Source organism: Patella vulgata, chromosome 5 (genome assembly GCF_932274485.2).
Source record: "Patella vulgata chromosome 5, xgPatVulg1.2, whole genome shotgun sequence".
In the NCBI taxonomy this organism is placed as follows: domain Eukaryota; kingdom Metazoa; phylum Mollusca; class Gastropoda; family Patellidae; genus Patella; species Patella vulgata.
In genome coordinates, this window is record NC_065883.2 from 75,958,531 (window position 1) to 75,977,336 (window position 18,806).

An 18,806-nucleotide genomic window follows, 5' to 3' on the forward strand; every position below is an offset into this window, starting at 1 on the left:
ACAACTAGTAAACCCTTGAATATATACGGTACCCATATTATACATCAAGCACCTTATATATACAAAGACAAAAACAACTACATGCTTATTTACATGGGATCCAGATCGTCCAAACACAAGTACGAGGCTACCCACATTGCACAGAATCCAGATCGTCCAAATACAACTACGAAGCTACCCACGGGCCTATTTTACTCAGGATTCAGATCGTCCAAATTAATGTCTTTTCTCTGTCGCACTTTATGGACATGCTTTTCTTTTTCATGCAATTCCTTTAATTTCCAATTCTTTGTTTTGTTTCACATTGTGCAATCTGTGTGTGGTATTCCGTTTAGCCTCAACGATTCCCCTCAGCAGCTTTGCAACCATTGCTTCCTTTTTTCTCTGCAACAAATCACTGGTCACTAACCACGTTTAGATTCAATACCTCACAATTGTAAGGTTGTACACGGCGGTAATTACTTGCTTCCCCACTATTCAAAATCAGACTGTCGACTCAAGTCTACACTACAGATGTACCAGACAATGACTTTATACAACAATTTCCAAAAAATTCCCCTCAGACGTGTTGATGGCGCCTTCCCTAGAATTTTGGGCCATCCAAGTATCCCTCAATGTGCAACTGGTTGATGACACCAGCCTCCTCTTGTCTCTTATGGTGGTAGCCGGTTTGCTTGATTATTAGAACTGTAGTTTTGCAGTTATTTCCTGCTCTGTTCGAATGTGTTTAGATGTTTCTAGTTTTGCTAATTGGGCTGGTGTCGAGCTATGGTTGTATTATCGACTAGGTCATATCTCAACCCACCAGCCCATTTAAGTTTTGGGCCATCCAAGAATCACTCATTTCGTAACTGGTTAATGATCTCAATCTCCTCTTGTCTCTTAGTCTTATGATGGTAGCCGGTTTGCTTGATTAATAGAACGGTAGTTTTGCAGTTATTTCGTGCTTTGTTGGAACGTGCCCAGATCTTTCTAGTTTTGCTTATCGAGCTGTTGATCGAGCTACGATTGTACGTATTATCGACTAGGCCATAGCTCAACCCAACAGCCGATCTGAGTTTTGGGCCATGCAAGAATCCTTCGTTCTGTAACTGGTTGATGACATCAATTTCCTCTGGTATCTTAGTCTTATGATGGTAACCGGTTATAGTGGTAAAATGGTTATACTCTCTTCTTTTTGGAACTCTAGACTGTCTTGTTATAGTCTCTTCTTTTTGGAACTCTAGACTGTCTTGTTATACTCTCTTCTTTTTGAAACTCTAGACTGTCTTGTTATAATCCCTTCTTTTTGGAACTCTAGGCTGTCTTGTTATATTCCCCTCTTCTATATCGGTGTTGTTCAGTCTGTTATAATACAGCTGCTTGGTCAACTGGATGAATTCGGCCGGGTTTTGTACATTTGCATCCCATTTTAAATTTGTAAAATGATTTTATAAGTTTGCGCGCATTTAAACTTTGGACTTGGTTGTAACTTTTAACCAGTCATAAAAATGTCGTCATGGCACTGATGAATATTGGGACGTTATTGACGTCAGGAAAGGCTGACTATAGATCTGTAGATAGATCTACTTGCCTATGTATTTTATATATCGCGTCAATGAAATTTGATAGGGAATAATGAACATTGAAGCTGACGTAGCATGAAACTCCATTTCATTTCAGAAACCATGAGACGTAGAACCCCCCGAACCCACCCACCCATCCATCCCCCCTCTCCCCTACCCCCCTTCCCACCCAAAAGAATATCAGATGATTTAGACATGCTGGGCTCTTTAAGTTATAAAGGTCAAAGAATTCTAACTCAATGTATAGGCCAGGAAATGTCAAGGATTTAACGTTGAAGAATTACTAGTCTGATCCCTAAATATTATCTCAAGAGTTTTCTCCCCTGTATGGAAACTTTGGAAAGTGAGAAGCAAAAGTGAACTGTCAACAATTTAACATGTTTTCCTGAAGTTCGTAGAAATTAAATAAAAATGTTAGGAAGAGTTTTCAGTAAAGAGATAATCTGACAATATGGATGAGCAAGGCTGCCCAAGATGTAAAACTACCAAATATAGAAATCCGTCATTGAAGTTGATGGTAAACGTCTGCGGACATTCTTTGTAAGTCGCACTCAGTTTAGTAAACATTCTTCACAATTTTAAATTTAGCTTTTTGGGCATTTTTGACTGATCTGACTACGAGTAAACTACCCTAACCCTAACCCATAATCCACATACAAACCTAAGAACAAGTAGTCAGATCATCCAACCAGCGCCGCTTTTTTGTACTTCGGAACTGCGATTTACTTAGTCACTGCTGAGAAATATGATTTTTTCCGTGTTTATACCCACAATTCTAACCCTAACCCTTCAGAATAGTTTTAGCCACAATCCACCGTTGTTACAGTTTTCTTTTTTTTTTTTGATATGTAATTTATAAACCTAACCCTAACCCTAGAGAAAGATATTTCTCAGATCGTACAAAGATCTAGTATTGTGCGTCAGCTGGTTTCAAAATTGAATCGATTAGGCCCCCTTTAAGGCAATATTATTATATTGGAAATGTTACCTTCAAATGTTACCTTTAGTGATTTTGGTGATTATTTCAATCAATAATAATTTTTATTCAGTAATCGTTTTTGGAATGTTATTTTTGTTGTTGTTGACTTCAACTGAAATCTCATTGCAACCCTTCACATGGTCCATAGATTTACCCAATTGTTAATTAGACATTTATTTACACGACAAGCTCAAAATCAACACTTTTCTTTAACAGTTCTGAAAAAAAAACCGGAAGTAAATGGTAGATAAAAGCAAGAAAGATAACTTTTATTGTGATCAAGGTGGATTCGAGTCATTTTATCCCCAAACCACTTCACCCCAGACGGCGGGTTCTTCCCAACCAATCTTTCTTTATCCTACATATCATAATTACAGTTTACATGTTTGTGCTTAGCATCAATAATAAGGAATGAAAATTGTTCTTTGTATTATTTTTTAATCATTGGATATCGTCAGGCGATGACAATAGCAATATGTTATTACAGGTGGCCCCACTATAGTTTTATTAATACATGTACAATGTACAAAAATTTCAAAATGGTAAAAATATTGTCTGCAGAGGAATTTTGATTCACTGCCAAGCATTCTGCGTACAAATTATGATTAATTAAAAAAACAATATTTGTTATAGAGTAAAGTTTAGGGACTATTCATTTAATATTAATATACAAAAAGAAAGAAAAAATCATAAAGCTGTGTTGTTTTATTCAATATACAGCTTGTTCCAGGTAATTAAAGTTGTTTAGGGTAAATCTATGGACTGCCCTTCGTAGGAGCTTTCGGAAAATTGTCGGCAAATACCCCTCACCCATTCCAAACCATATTTATCTATGAAATTAACTATGACTCACTTACCAACTGACATATACATGAACATGTACATCGATAGCCAATAATCCATTTATGTTCATAGATATGCTAAAATAATGTAATTTCTTGGCTTCTTTTAAGATTTATGGATGGTAACCCAAGGCAGTTCACACTGAGTCTTGCTAAGGGCATCCATTTGCCCCCATTCATTGGTCTTAATGTGATCATATGACATACCTAATATGTACAGTCATAGAAAAATGTGTCTAAAATATGCAGTAAATTTCATTCTTGTACTGTATGCAAAATTAAGATCCAAATTCTGACCCCCAACAGAAATTGTGTTGAATTTTCCTCTATCTATTATACATTTTTATGTCCACAGCAATATTTTTTATAGGCCCACATAGAAATATTAATAGTTATTGACACCACTGCTTTTCATTCATAATTCCTTTTTGAATGCTCTAGGTTAACTCTACAGCGATATTTTTTATAGAAATATTTAAATTCATTTACACCGTTCATCATAATCCCTTGTTGAATACTCTAGTGGTCAACTTAATGCAGACTGCTTATTTCCTTGCAAGAAAGATTTCAGTGATCTTCGAGAATTAATTGTAAAAATTAGAAATATGGAATATATTTTTTATATTTTGTAGATGTGACAACTGTGTAGATCTGTTGTTTATAAAAGGATCAGGAGCGTGTCCAGAATGTGGAACGGCCATCAGAAGAAGTAATTTTCGTTACCAGATATTCGAGGACGCACAAGTAGAAAAAGAAATTGACATCAGAAAGAAAATCTTGAAAGAGTAAGTTCTTGGTCATTTGAACAGGGGTGTATATTGTTCCTAAATATACCTTCTGTTCTTCGTCACACCCCTGCCCCTGCGACCCACACTTTTCTTTGGGCCAGGATCAATTTTTTTGAAAGATACATATGTTCCTTTTGGTGTATATTTGGGGTAACTACATGTAACTGGAGGTCACTTTGTGTATAATGTCTTTTGTTCTACATGTAAGTGAGGAAATAAAATTTTCAAAGAGCTAAAGAGAAATTTTTTGATTTTATGTCGTACCTTTTCTTCATTTTCGTCAATATTTATTGGTGCAAATGGAATAATATATATCCCTGCATTCGAATAGTCCAAAAATGTTTATGGTCTGCACTGGTAAATCAAAATGTCACATGTTTCAACTCCATTTAGGGAGTGGGAAAACCTTCACATCACCTGTTAGGAGTGGTGCCTTCTGGCAAGATTGGGAAAATGTTTAGTTGATCTGTCATGATGCAAAAAAGTGTTCCACGTATATACATTGGTGTGGACATAAAAGATCGCATGGCTGTACCAGTGATCATTTTGAAATTGGCACACGAATCATGTGCCAGAATGCTTTTGAGCGCCATTTGTGATGATGCCTTACGATGAACGAGGCTAAACATATCCCAGGGGAGAATACTATAGGTGTAGACTGGAATAACCAGACACCAAAGAATGCTACTCAATTAGGACTCTTCGTGTATTTCGCCGAACATAACTGATTAGATATTACAGTAAAAACAGAAACGATTGAATGTAAATCAGTTTATATAGTTTCAAATTATGCGTTGTGACCCATTTGTGTCCATTTCTCTAGGTGCCAAATATTAAAGAATTAGCTCCTTTAAAGTATAATAAATAAATATTTGATTTGTTTTCAGATAAGTTCCTTAAAGTAATATGATAAATAAATATTATTTGTTTTCAGTTATAATAAGAAAGAAGAAGATTTTGATAGTTTACGAGAATACAACGATTATCTAGAAATGATAGAAACCATCAGTAAGTTTTACTTTCATTTCTTTTCATTCTTGTTGCCAACTGATCTATATTCGTTGTGTATTAAAAATGGTCAGTGGTTAATTGGACCCAAGTGGAGTCCAACGTGGCCAATGCATAGTAATGAGTGGGTCCAATTAACCTTTTACCCTCCTAAAGAGGGTTAGGGTTGGTATTCCCCAATATACTCATTAATATGCAGCGGCCATGTTGGACCCAGCTTGGGTCCAATTTACTGCTGACCATAAAAATAATATTCAAGGCCAAACCTAGTTAATTTTTAGTTCTTCAGCACTGTTCCACTTTTCTTTACTCGAAGAGAGGGGGTTTTGTGGCCAGATGGTTTGAAGCGTATCACATTAGCTCATAAAATATGTGGTTTCTATTCCCCTTTCGTACGTGACTTGGAGTAGGGTCGTCCGTTCAACATCATGGATTTTCCCCTGGGTCCTCCGGTTTTCTTCCACTGCTAAAGACCCTTACGTGCAAATAAAAATTGAACCATATGTTGGTCCCAAAATAACCTAGTTTCTCTCTTTACTTGAAGCGTGGGTCGGGACGCTAATCTCCTAGCTTTCCGTTACTTGAAGCCAAGAGACGCTAATCTCCTAGCTTTTCGTTACTTGTTGATTTATATTATTTCGGGGTTGGATGACTGAATGGTTTGCTTGTGTGCGCTGTATCATAAGGTCATGTCATTGAGTTTTGCTTGTCATCATTCCTCATCTTTATGACTCCTTTTGAGGTACAACAGTCTTTTGGTTGAGTGGTCTCGTGGGTTAACGCATTCACATGAAACGGCAATGTCTGTCATTGAGTCAAGTGGAGTAGTTTCGAATCCTTGTATGTGTCAAGGAGTAGGATCGTCTGTCCAACCTCGTGGGTTTTCTTTGGGTCCTCCGGTTCCCTCCCACTGCTAAAGACCCCTACGCACAAGCGAATTATTGAAATAAAAGTGAACCATATATGTTAGTCCTGAAATGGCACAGTGTGTGTCGAGTGGACCTTAAACCCTCTTTATATATTATTTCAGTTTATAACCTTGCAAATGGTATTGATGTTGAGGACACGAGAAGACAGGTTGATAGTTACAAGAAAGAAAATAAAGATGCCATTCGTAAAAATCAATCTAAACTTGTAAGTAAGAGGTGGGGTATTAAGGAACTTGACGGAGGAACCAATCATAGGCAATAGCCTCTTGTAAGCCTTGATTGAAATAAAGGAGAGACAACTATATACAACTTTAAAACACCAATCATGAGATTATGTGGCTTCTAAACATTTACTTTAATTTGTACAGGCGGTCGAATTTTATAGTTAAATGACATTACATGGCGGAGGTCAATAATATTCGTAGCCATGTTTGGAAGTTGGGTTTTGACCGATGGGTCAGATGTAGTTTCAGACTCTGTCATTTTCGATAGCCCACGTTCTTGATCAACATTACGGCTGTTAAGGAACCAATACTAGTGCCTTATCCGGACCACAAAGGAGATTTCATGCATGCGTTGCCATTTAAGCTCTGATTATGTTCCTATTTATAGATTGATGTTCTATTTAGGTTACTCAATATGGATTGGTGATTAGTCTGTGTTACTAATTATAGATTGATGTGGTAGTCTAAATATAGATTGGTGTGGTAGTCTATTTATGTTAACTAAATATAGATTGGTTTGGTAGTATATGTATGTTACTATTTATAGAGTCGTGATGAAGAGTATTTAGAGATGTTAATAGAAGAGGAAGAGAAAACATCATCGCTACGTAAACAGATGATTCATGATACCGAGGTACTGGAGAAAAACAAGAAAAGACGAGAAAAAGAGGCCTTGATTGATGAACTGGTATATGCTGATTATTGTATATTATATTAACCTATTAACATCTCTTTCTTGTTTATACAACGTACGGAGGGTCTGGGACCGTTGTCAATGTTTGACGAAAAGTTCCATTGCGCATGCGTAACGGGTAGTTAGGTATTTTATGTGGTTGATTATCCAGTATCTTTGGCCAAGTCAAGTAAGAGTTGCGCCCCATCCCGCAATAAATCCCATAATTCTTGCATTAATATAAACAAACATGAATTAGGATTAATTTTAAAAACTTAGATATGCCCATGAGGAGACAAATTTTATGATAATGTAGAAGACCGGATCTTCTAGCCAATGACCTATTATTCTCAAATGTTGACAACACATCCTGGCTAATATTCGTAAAATATTTTTCTGGATGACAGAGACTATCTTATTTAGAGTCACATCCCTTACAACCATATCATGACTTAATTACAAGGGACAGCGTATAGTCGTTCAGATAGGACAAAAAAACCAAGGTCCTGTTTACACAATGGCCTGCACGTAAAATATCCCTTGGCAGTTGGAATTCAATGTTTTTAGGCTGTAAGATTTAGATAAAGATTGACCATTTTTGCTATAATAGATAATGTAAAATGGATATATTGAAAATTTCATGCAAATTACTTTATTCTGAGCCAAGTTATCACTGATTGTAGTTTTGACGAGATGTGTGCGTTGTAGTAACCAGGGCACTGGTATATTCGAGACTTAGCCTCGCTTTCCCATTTTTAAATTCAATTTTTAAATGGCGAACCGTTCAAATCTAGTTAAAATCTTGAGTATCCCCTGGCATCGAGAGTTGATTATGGTCTTGTTTTGATAATAAATGCCCAATTAATAATTTATATAACATTTAAGGCTAAAGGCCTAAAAAAAGACCTGCAATAGGCATGTTTATCTCTTGTATCATGTATGTTTAACTGTACATTTAATTGAATTGATGTTTTTATTGTAGATGTTTTCTGACATGTCAGCAGCTGATATTTTAACGATGCATAAAACAACTGCCCGACCAGCAGAGGCAGTAGATAACTCAAGTTTCCAACCATCACAAACTACTCGCTATTCTACAGGAATACAAAGGGTAGGTAACCTATACATTGATTTGTCCCACGTAATGCCACACAAAAATAATATTCCGGTTCTCATCAAAAAATAAAATTAAAGTCAATAATTTCTGCATGTTCATGTTTCCCGTGATAAAGGGAAGTAACTCTATTGAAGTTTTTTTTACAACGGGAAATGAACACTAGATCGGCTATGAAGTATGTTACTATGGGAAACACAAACGGCACTAGATAATCGAATATTGATTTATGATGAGTAAGTTACCTTTCCCGAGAAATATGACTGTGAAGTATTCTCTGTAGGTAGATGGACGGTGCAGACTGCGATTTAAATCGCAAGCAAAATCCATGATTTAACAATGAATACGTTATCGATTTCATGTAAATCTAATAATAGTCACCAAAATAAAAAAGAACGAATTTGAAAACATTTTCCCAGGAGTTACTGTAGATAAAGTCACATAATTATTCCTGCAGTATTTTCAATTCTTACTTATTTTGGGTGATTTTTTTTCTCATTTAGAGTTGAATGAATATTAAATTTATAATAATTTTGTATGTTTTTTAAAAATGAAAAACGAGCTAGATCAATTTTGACAAAATAAAAACAAAACCGCCTTTTGGTGCTTGGTATTTTTTGAGTGTGGAGTAATGTTACAAACATTGAATGTGTGCAACTCTTTCAACATTCACAGGCCCTCTTGTATCATATTGTATCATAAGGTCATTGTGTCGACTGGCGTGGTTTCGATTCCCTATTGGGACAAGGAGTAGGGACGTCTGTCCAATCTCTAATTTTCTCCCACTGCTAAAGACCCCTATGCACAAGAAAATTATTGAAGTAAATTGAACCATGTTAGTCCCAAAATGACCTTGTTTGTGTCGAGTGGACCTTAAACCCCATCTCTCTCTCTGTATTAGTCTGACTAGTAAATTACAACTATTGATTGAATAATTGATGTCTGCAGGGTCAACAGAGTGGTCTGATTCCAATGCCTATGACCGAAGCCAATCCTGTTTATCACTATGAGGATCTGGAATTAGAAAGATGTGGTCCTATCTACCCTACTATAGATGATATTATAGAAGTTGGGTAAGTACAATTATATCATTTAACCAGGCAACTTATTCCTGAATTGTTGGAAAAATATCAAACTTCTCGCCCGGGCAAAATTTCCCTCCTAGCACACTGTATGGCCTATGCCCGTCTTCATTAGCCCAGGTTAGGAGCAGAACAGTAGGACGTTAAACCCCATTTCATTGCTTAATCCACGGCTAATCAAAATACAAAATTGCTAGATATTCTCTGACTTAAAATAGTAGGCATTATGACTTGGGCATGACTTATTGCCCTTGTTTCACTTTGTTAAACCTTGTTAATGCTCGATTGATGATAGTTATCATCCGATATGTATGAAATTTATATGCACCATTTAAATCAGTGAAACAGGTCTATTTAATTTCAGCAATTTCCGTCAATAATTTCTAGAGTTATGGCGATTGTGAACGTTTGAATGACAAAGGTGATCATGTGATCTGTATGAAATTTCTATGCATTATTTAAATTAGTAAAATGAAAAAGCCTGTCAAATTTCAACAATTTCTGTAGATTACTTCCGGAGTTGAGACCCTTGTTTCAGTTTGTAGAACCTTGTAAACCGTCAAACGACAAAATTTATAATCTGATCTGTATGGAACTGTCTTGTAAAGGCCCCCAATTACCTACAAAGGAATAAATATGCGACAACCCTTGACGACCGCTCGGACGATTTAGCTGCTGTGGGCGTATGTTTTGTTGCCTGGCAACCTATCTTTTATACTTTCGATGGCTTACACTTCATGAAGATCTGACCGGTTGTACTGGAAGGTCACGTCAGGGGTCATACAAGCGACTTTTGACCCTATGAAGTCAAACACTGACTTGAATGTGAAGTACTTATAATAAAATATTGTCTCTTTTAGATATTTATCGAATGTACGAGCAGCATCAGAATCAGAACGTGCCGGTGGATTTGAAGCAACGCTGTGTTGTCAGAGAGCTTTACAAGATGCTTTAGGCGGATTATTTTATTACCCGGAACTTGCTGGCCAATCAACCTCTGTCATGTGATCACCACAGACCGAAATCGTGAAACACGACTGACAGAGAGTGGAATTCAGATTTGTTCATAAATTGGAGTTGAAAAATATTGTATTAAAAATGACCTGGGAAATTTCAAAATATGAAATTTAGCTGAATCAATTCGACCATGGTGAATGAAATAGTACGAGACACAGGAGACCCATTGTGTATTCCTACATCATTGTTAACTAGCTGTAGCGAGCCGACGTGCGAGTATGAATATATAATTTGAAGTTCATTGTTTACATGTTCGTATCGGGGGGGGGGGGGGTAAACTTTTACATATCATTGTTTATTCTTACAACATGGCTAATTACAGCGAGATGACTAACAAGTTCGAGAAAATAAGTACTATAACAATATAGCGACCTGACTTACATGTACGAGAAAATAATTACTATAACAATGTGTATTATATTAATATTATAAACATGTTAAACTATATTCATCAATCTTTGAGTGGCAGTCAGCGATTGAGCACAATAAAAAAAAACACAATACAATTGATAGGGAATACAATATCTGGTTTATACACATCTAGCATAGCGTTTCGAAAAATGCTTTATAACGACAAGAGAATACTTGTCGAAACGTTGTGCTATATGTGTATAAACCAGTGATTGTTTTCCATATAAATTGTATCATATGATATTAAACAGTTTATTTTACTCGTCATAATTGATGCAATTATTCATAGTTAATAATCGATAGTTATCGGAACGAAATGATGTGTATATTTGTTATATTCAATAAGTTCTTTGTATATAAAAACAAATGTTTAACAACTATTTTCATTTTCTGTTTTTGGGTAATTGTGAGCTAAAGACACTGGACTCTGAAAATAGAAGTCAAAGTTAGAATACTTCCAGGACTTTCCATGTTGGGGACAAAGCCTACATGTTTTATAATGAAATGAAGTGGGGTTTTACGTCCTAATTTTTTGCTCCAATTGGAATAATCATATGAAATGATATGAAATGGGTTTAACTTCCTATTGTTCTGCTCCTATACTGGGCTAATGAAGACAGACATATGCCATACAGTGTGCTACAAGGGAAATTTTGTCCGAACAGCGGCACTACGACCTACTCTTGTCAATTTTGAGTTTTCATGAATATTAGAAGACAAATAAAATTTTAAAAAAAGTCAGTACTCATATCAAATATATTACCTGTACACAAGTCAAACAATGTACATGACAAATCATAATATACAATAAATAAAATAAAAAACAAAAATTATGTTAAATGGACATGATATTTACTGGTATGCTGTCTCTTTGGACAAATTCATGTTGTACAGACTTGAATATTTAATTGTATACAGCCACATCAATATTAACTTTTCTTCTTTAAGTACACGAACATGTTATAAAAAAAACTTACTTCCTATTTTATGGAAGAGGGAGGGGACTAATTAGAAAACAAACTTAATTGGTTGCTCTTGTGAAGGCTCTTTAAGTATTTAAGTTTGAAATAAAACAGTTTATAACCACAATACTATACACCAGAAATCTACCGGAAAACACCATGTTATGCTGAATACCAAAAAACACTAAATACCGGAAAACACACTAAATACCAGAAAACACCCTAAATAGGTAAAATGGAGCCTGATCCTCTGTGTGCGGGGAGTTAGGATAAAGCTTTTCCGGTGTTTTCTGTATTCAGTATAACATGGTGTTTTTTCCGGTATATAGTATAGCTCGTTTATAAGACGCAGTGGCTGTTTATCCATCAAGACCCTGAACAACTGAAACGTATATTGGTTTGGTTTTACATGTGTAAACTGCTTTTGTAATTTACTTGTAAATTATCTTGAAAATCATGATGCTCCTGGAGATTAGATGGCGAGTATTTTGAGTCAGTTTTGACCAAAAGCCACCTTTATTATAAAATCCTGATTTACATGTATGTGAGCTGTAGCAGGTGCCTGAAGTCAATGAAGACTTTGAAACAAATGAACACTGATGTAGTACTTTCACAGTAAGCAAACTTGGGCAACGGAAGGAGAAAGGTTATGTAATTATGAAGCATTATGTAATTATGTTGGCGATGCAATAATTAACACAACTTGTATTGAGAATTGATTGACTTGTTTCTCGAAGCTGCTGGAGATGGGGATCCTGGGCAACCACACTGCCTTCACAACAATTCAGAAACAACAAAGCTTTACTTAATTCAGTTACAGTTCTAGAATAAGTGGCTGAATCTTTAAAAGGTGTAGATAGAGACCATGCTTTATATTTACATAATCTCGATGAAAAGTCAATAGCTGCACCTACAAGAGATCTTTTCAGTGCTTCTAAAGAGTCACCATGTTCTGAACTATCTCCACATCCTTGTGCACTAACAGAGCAATTCTCTCGTTTGCTGAACATTTCAATAGTTTTCTTTAGAGTCTTGGAAACAAGTCTAAAGAAGTTTAAGTTGTCCCTGTAAGTATTCATTTCCCCTTTATCAAATAACCGTTCTTCTGATAAAAGGTCATCATCCTCTTCTTCCACACCAACAAGAAGCCCAATCAGTGTCATCAAAACCTTTTCCGGGGAAATTCTCCAAAATTTCTCAACCATCTTCTCTAACAGCTTGTGGAGAGCACATGCTGGTTGAAGGTCTCCCTGCAAGGATGGATCAATCTTGTTTATAACTTGAGATGCTACCTCTTTCACATCGAGATCGTCTTCTTGAAGGAGGTTAAATAGAATATGCCAAATATCTGTTATGGATAAATATTTGATAATATTTAGCGGATCTAGAAGAAGTGTTTCAGTGTTTTCTAGAATAACTTCTGCTACAGCAAGCTGTAGATCTCCATCTTGTTCTGTGGCTGAGTATTCCCGCAATAGCGAAAACCAATTTTTATAAAGCAATATGATTTTGTCAGGAACATCAGCCATCAGCTTATAGAGAAGACTACCAAACCTGGATGTAACCTTTATGATAGAACACTTCACAGAATCTCTCCTTTCTGATTCTAGTCTGGATAGACTCAAAGACATGACATCCGTTGTGGTAAAAGTTTTTTCGCTGGCATCACCCATCCTTATTTCTAATTCATTTATCTGCTCAACACATCTTGGGAACTGAGCAAGGACCTCAAAGACCCTTGATAAACATTCAAAATGCCATTCTCTGAAAAGTGCCATCGTCAAAAGATGTTTTAAAAGATCCTTTGAACTGGACACAAGTGTAAATAATGGATAAACTTCATTTTTGTTATTTCCTGGATTTGATCTTGACCATTTCAGTACTGAAAGAATCCGATCTAATACTGCCAACCTCACTTCATATGAACTGGAGTTTAGCAAGTGTAGATATACAGAAATCCTCCCCAACACCACACACCCACCATTTTGTTCTCTGTCCACTGGTATCAGCAGATATTTCAAGGCTAGATTGGATATTGTTACTTTACAAATGTCGCTTCCTGGCCAACTGGATACATCATCTTTTATAGCTCTAGTCAGATGTTCACAAAACGTTTCATAAACAGGATTTACACAAACAGTTTCCTTGCTACAAGTTTTTAATGAAAGAACTCGATCAAAGACTTCAAATGCTTCTTCTATGACCATTGGTGCTTTGCTATCTTCTGATAAGATCCATGTGTACTGTGAGAGTATGGGTGTCAACTTAAACGCCACAATGGCCTGTACAGATCTGCTAAGCTCAAGTACTGAATCAAGCAGAAACTTTATCTGCAGCAAAATACCGTGGGTGTGGCTGTAGCTGATTTGAGCATCAGGTTTTGTGGGAAGCAGGTGTATCAGTTCCAACAAGATAGAATCTAGTCTGTCCTTTTCTACCAGGGGTTGTATAGCTCTCGCTGCCATTACTCTAGTCTTAAATACAGGACTGGATGCACAATGGATCACTAACGGTACAAAGGCAGCTAAATTTAAATTTGTATCTGTTCCCTCCAGTGCCGATGGAAAAAGTCTTCCAAGAACCATTAAAACAGGGTATAGACTTGGATGAAGATGCAGAGCATTGCGAGTTTCAGGTACACTAGTAGCCTCTACAAATTCAGTCAAAAGAAAATTGTAAACTTCAGGGAAACGATGAAAGAAAGCTCTCCCAGTTAAGCAATTCTTTCTGGAAAGATCTGAGTCATCTTTAGAAACTTTAACGCCAAATATTCTAACCATCAGGGCACTAAGTAATAATGTTGAGGAGTTCCTCACTGACCAGTACTTGGACTTGAAACCCAAGATTGATGCCTTTAATCCAGCTGATATGTAGGGTGCCACAAAATCGCCAAGTTTGTTGTCCTTAAAAAGAACTCGAAGTATATTCAAAGCATGGACTTTGGGAGGATTATCAGTTGTGGAGGTTGAGGTTTTGCATACACTTAGCTCCAGCAATCTTTTCATGGTCTGGTTAAAGCATCTCTGTTCATTAGCAAGTGGTTCAGTTGTTAGTAAAGCTTGAGCATAGAAAGGTATTCCAGCACTTCTTCTTGTGGAACAGAGACCAGAGTTTCCATCATCCCTGGTGATATCATTCAAAAGTTTATCCAACCACTGACTAGGAAGTTGGTGAAGCTTTGATATTGGACTTCTCCATAACCTTTCGCACATCATAATAAATCCGGCATAAGCCAGCTCAAATGCTCCTCTGTGTTTTGAAGCTAACAACTGAGTAATGAAATAATCGCCAATCTCCTCAATCTGTTCAAATGATAAAAGACCTTCATCATTTCCATCTGGATCATACGTATCGGCTTTATGGGTTATTTCCCCTAAAAGAAGAGAAACTTCTTTAATGCTTCTCCAACAGCAAACCACTAAATACTCCGGCATTAAAGTAACTGTTTTTTCACTTTCTTCTGCTTCAAGCATTAACTGTTTATCTTCTTCAGTCTCAATGATGGCATCAAAATTTAATCCTGGTCCACGGATGGCTTCAGCTGGAACATTTCCCTCTGGAGATGAATCTTGGACAACTGGTGAAACTACCTTCGCTACTTCCAAGCAGGATTTTATAAGTTCTTCCAACATCTTCTTCCAGGATTTGCTGCTGTTGTAAGAATTTAACTTGATGTCTTTCAGGACATACCTTATGCAGTGTATTGTGGGGTAAATGGGTCGATTTGCTGCAGCAATGATTAATCCTTTTTTAGCTACTTCAGTCTGGTCTTGTAAAGAGAGAATCATCATTTCTAAAAATTTCAAATATCTCACCCCATCCCTATCACAATCTGTATTAAGTTGAATTTTATCACAATGGGCAATCACTTTTAAATTAATCTTATGTGCATCAATGACCACTGATGTTTGCTCCAATTTGAGCAGACAACGCGCCAGATAAGCTGATGCTGTACTGTCTTGGGGTCGGGTGCTAACTGAGAGTTCTACACATGTCTGAAACAGTTCTTTTAATTGTTTGTTTTTCAGGACAGGTTCTTGCGCAGATTTTAAGTAACCCTGAAAAATCTTTAACGCTTCAATTTTATTTTCTTCAAATGTGTCGGCTATACATTCAAGGATTGTGTTAACATGAGAGGAGTTGAAATCGGCATAGAATGAAAAAGAATGATCATTGATGTCATTTTGTAAAACATCAAGCATACTGCCCAACATTCTCAAACAGGAGGTGCGTGTAGCGAAAGCTGCTCCTGGATACAAACTTGAAAACAGATGATGCTGAAGCCACACCAGAAAGATTTTGTATTGTTCTAAATTACTTTTCAAAATTAGCGTCTCCTTCTTAGCTTTCTTTAATTGTCTTATTAATGAATTTTCACTGTCTTTCATTCGGACGAAAAACTTTTTTGTGTACGCAGAAACATGTTGGCGAAACGAAGGTGACTGATTGTTCAGATTAGCAGGAATAAAAAATTTGACTAATTCGAATTCTACTGGTTTAATTGCTTCGGTAGTTTTTTTGTTTTCGCATAATAATGAATATGCATCCAACCGAATTTGTTCATCTAGAGAAGATAAAGCATACTTTAAAACGCTAACCAGAACAACACCACACCACATCTCTGAATCACTCTGTTTATCATCCAAGAGTCCCATAGACCTTCCGCGCCGAAGACACATGATAAGAGCCCCTAGAGTTCCTTTAGACTGCGACCCTTTATTCGAGAGATATTTGATCATATATTGAAGTATGTTATTACTACAAGACATTAGTTTTGGAAGAATGTATTGTAAGATGTGTGTTTTAGTTCTCTTCGTTCCCGAACACAAAGCTTCAATGACAGGATTCACCCACATTGTCAACCACTCAGGCGATCTGTCTTCACCCAACTCTTTCTTATGACTTTCGAATAGTTTCTCGTAAAATTCACCGCAGTAACTAGCCAGTGTATGATCATCAAGTTGTAATATGACACGCTCTGTAATGTTGGGGCAAGCTTCCAACAAACGACTTGTTCCCAAAGATCCGACTAAGCAAGTCAACGGTGCATATTTTCCTCTTTTACACCAAGGAATATCGAGCACATCTTGAATAAGTTTTGAAATAAAGGAATCGCTGTTGTCAGTTTTGAGACTGGTTACTAATTTGAGATGCGTTTTGAGTATTTGATCGAAGGCTAATTTAGCATTCTGTCTAACGGCATCGAGTGAATCATCTAATGAAGTCCAGATATAGTCTAGAATCAACCTGGTATCTTCACTATGACCCAATAACCTAACCTGTAAAGGTGATGGAATTTGTGTTTCTGTCAGTGAATTGGCTTTCATCGTCCATAAGTAGATCAACTTTGCTAAAACAACTTTACTCGCTGGATTTGTGACTTTGGAAACAAGTTGCATGGTTTCAGAAAGAAAAACGTCGGTGAGTAGATATTTGTCTTCTGAAAACTCAACCACTAAATGTTCTGGGTTTAGCTTGGACAGGATTCCAAATAAAAAACACAGGTAACTTGTGGAGGAAAGACTTCGACTATTCAAATCAATAATTTTCGTTTCTTTCAACCATTCCGGAAGTTGAATGTTTATGAAATGTGACCCATTATCGAACATTTTAACTAATAAATTAGATAATTGGTTGTCACAACACAATCGCAACACAAAGGTCAAGGTTATACCAGCATTACAGCGACAGTCAATTAACATATTGTCATTGCGTAAAATATCAATATTCGTAATTATCAAGTTACGTAGCGTGTTTTGAACGCCGTTCTCCTGTGCCTCCAATTTACCCAGCAAAGTATCAAAACATTTTTGGATCATTCGGTTTAAGAGTTGCTCTGTCACAAGACAGTGATGCATGGCTACATTTAATTCTACTGGAGACAATGCAGCTCTTGTCAGCATCAGAAAATGTCCATGTGCTTTCACTAAATAATCAGTGTATGGAATGACAGCGCGACGTACACAAACTTCGCCAAGTTGAAAATTCTCTAACAGACTTGCCAAAATGTCGACATTCTGACGAATCACAACAGAAGATGTGTCCAATAAAATGGTCTCTCCAGTTTTTGTCAAAGTTAGATTATGAAAAATGTCACCCAGATCACTTTGCGTAGGTTTTGATAAACTGTTGAAAAAACTTGATAAAAGTCTCCGTACAGAAATTTTAGACCCTTCTTCACTATGTTTAAAGAAAAGATAACTCAGACTGCGGAGTATAAGCTTGTTACTTAACAAGTCCGGTTCTTTTTTAAGATCTTGAATAACTTGTCGTGTTTTAATCAGCGTTTCTTTATTATCTGTTAGGTTAAATAATTCAGATATTTTTTCGTTGATAGGATAATCTTTCATCTGTTTTATTAATTCTGAAGTTATATCTTCCATTTTACCGCCGTTTGAAGCCTAGCAGGAACTTTACAGCATCTGAAAAGAAGAAAAAGTACACTTTTATAGAGGAGTAATAATAATACCTGTGTTGGAACATAATTATCCAATGGTGTAGTGGGTTGGCCCATGGGGGTGGTAGCTGTGAGCGCAAAGCGACAAGAAAAACATGCAGACGGACGGACGGGGGCAGCGGCATAATAAATATGTCCACATGAAAATGTGGACGTACAAGTATATATTAGTACAAATGGTAAGAATAAATTGAAAAAGACAACAACCCCCTTCTACAGAAGATCTTCCAATGTTCGAACATTTTACATATGTATGTTGTAGGCTAAATCGTAAATGTAGCTGGGAGCGTAATTATGTAGTAGTATAATATAATTTATACTGCCTTCCTCGGTGATGGGAATCCACTTAATTAATTACCCCACTACACATGTACGGTACGTCAATATTTTTTCTGCATAAAGCAGTCAATTGGTTCATCACTTTAATTTCACACAGTATTGGGAATCTCAATAATCATTTTATTGAGTTTATTCATACAGTTGAGTATATTAATATTTATTATATTAAATATTATCGAACAAAATCTATTTATTATTGAGCAGGGATTGTGTATTATTAACATTGATATGTGACAACTCCATAATTGAAATAGTCATGTTCAGTTTTAAAGAAAAAAATTAAAATACCTTACCAAAAACACATTTGTAAACAAGTAGGCGAGATTTACCGGTGTATATATGAAGCAACACGTGTGTAATACCGACATATCAAACCGGAAGTTGTGTTCATTAAAACGGTTTCAGATGTAAGGCGG

The 18,806-nt window shown here is 36.3% G+C and overlaps 2 protein-coding genes across 2 annotated transcripts; one reads left to right on the plus strand and one right to left on the minus strand.

The window, feature by feature from the left end:
• The first annotated feature begins 1,886 nt into the window (after positions 1–1,886).
• Positions 1,887–11,012, plus strand: LOC126821074 (CDK-activating kinase assembly factor MAT1). The gene is made up of 8 exons (XM_050549377.2): positions 1,887–2,105; positions 4,019–4,171; positions 5,109–5,182; positions 6,213–6,316; positions 6,883–7,023; positions 7,991–8,119; positions 9,071–9,195; positions 10,065–11,012. Exons 1-8 carry the CDS (start codon positions 2,017–2,019, stop codon positions 10,210–10,212), a joined length of 963 nt encoding a protein of 320 aa, XP_050405334.1. The 5' UTR covers positions 1,887–2,016; the 3' UTR covers positions 10,213–11,012.
• LOC126821073 (thyroid adenoma-associated protein homolog) lies at positions 10,482–18,759 on the minus strand. Its single transcript, XM_050549376.2, has 2 exons — positions 18,684–18,759; positions 10,482–18,016 (listed from the first exon to the last, which is right to left on the minus strand). The coding sequence occupies exon 2, from the start codon at positions 17,975–17,977 to the stop codon at positions 12,260–12,262; it is 5,718 nt and encodes a 1,905-aa protein (XP_050405333.1). The 5' UTR covers positions 17,978–18,016; positions 18,684–18,759; the 3' UTR covers positions 10,482–12,259.
• Between the last annotated feature and the right edge of the window lie 47 nt (positions 18,760–18,806).

What these genes read in the sequence shown, in the direction of transcription:
- LOC126821074 (XM_050549377.2), top strand. Translation starts at nt 2,017, where the DNA reads ATGGATGAGCAAGGCTGCCCAAGATGTAAAACTACCAAATATAGAAAT. An exon ending in AACGTCTGCGGACATTCTTT is followed by an intron (nt 2,106 to 4,018) that starts GTAAGTCGCACT and finishes TATATTTTGTAG; the next exon opens with ATGTGACAACTGTGTAGATC. An exon ending in ATTCTACAGGAATACAAAGG is followed by an intron (nt 8,120 to 9,070) that starts GTAGGTAACCTA and finishes TGATGTCTGCAG; the next exon opens with GGTCAACAGAGTGGTCTGAT.
- LOC126821073 (XM_050549376.2), bottom strand. Translation starts at nt 17,977, where the DNA reads ATGGAAGATATAACTTCAGAATTAATAAAACAGATGAAAGATTATCCT.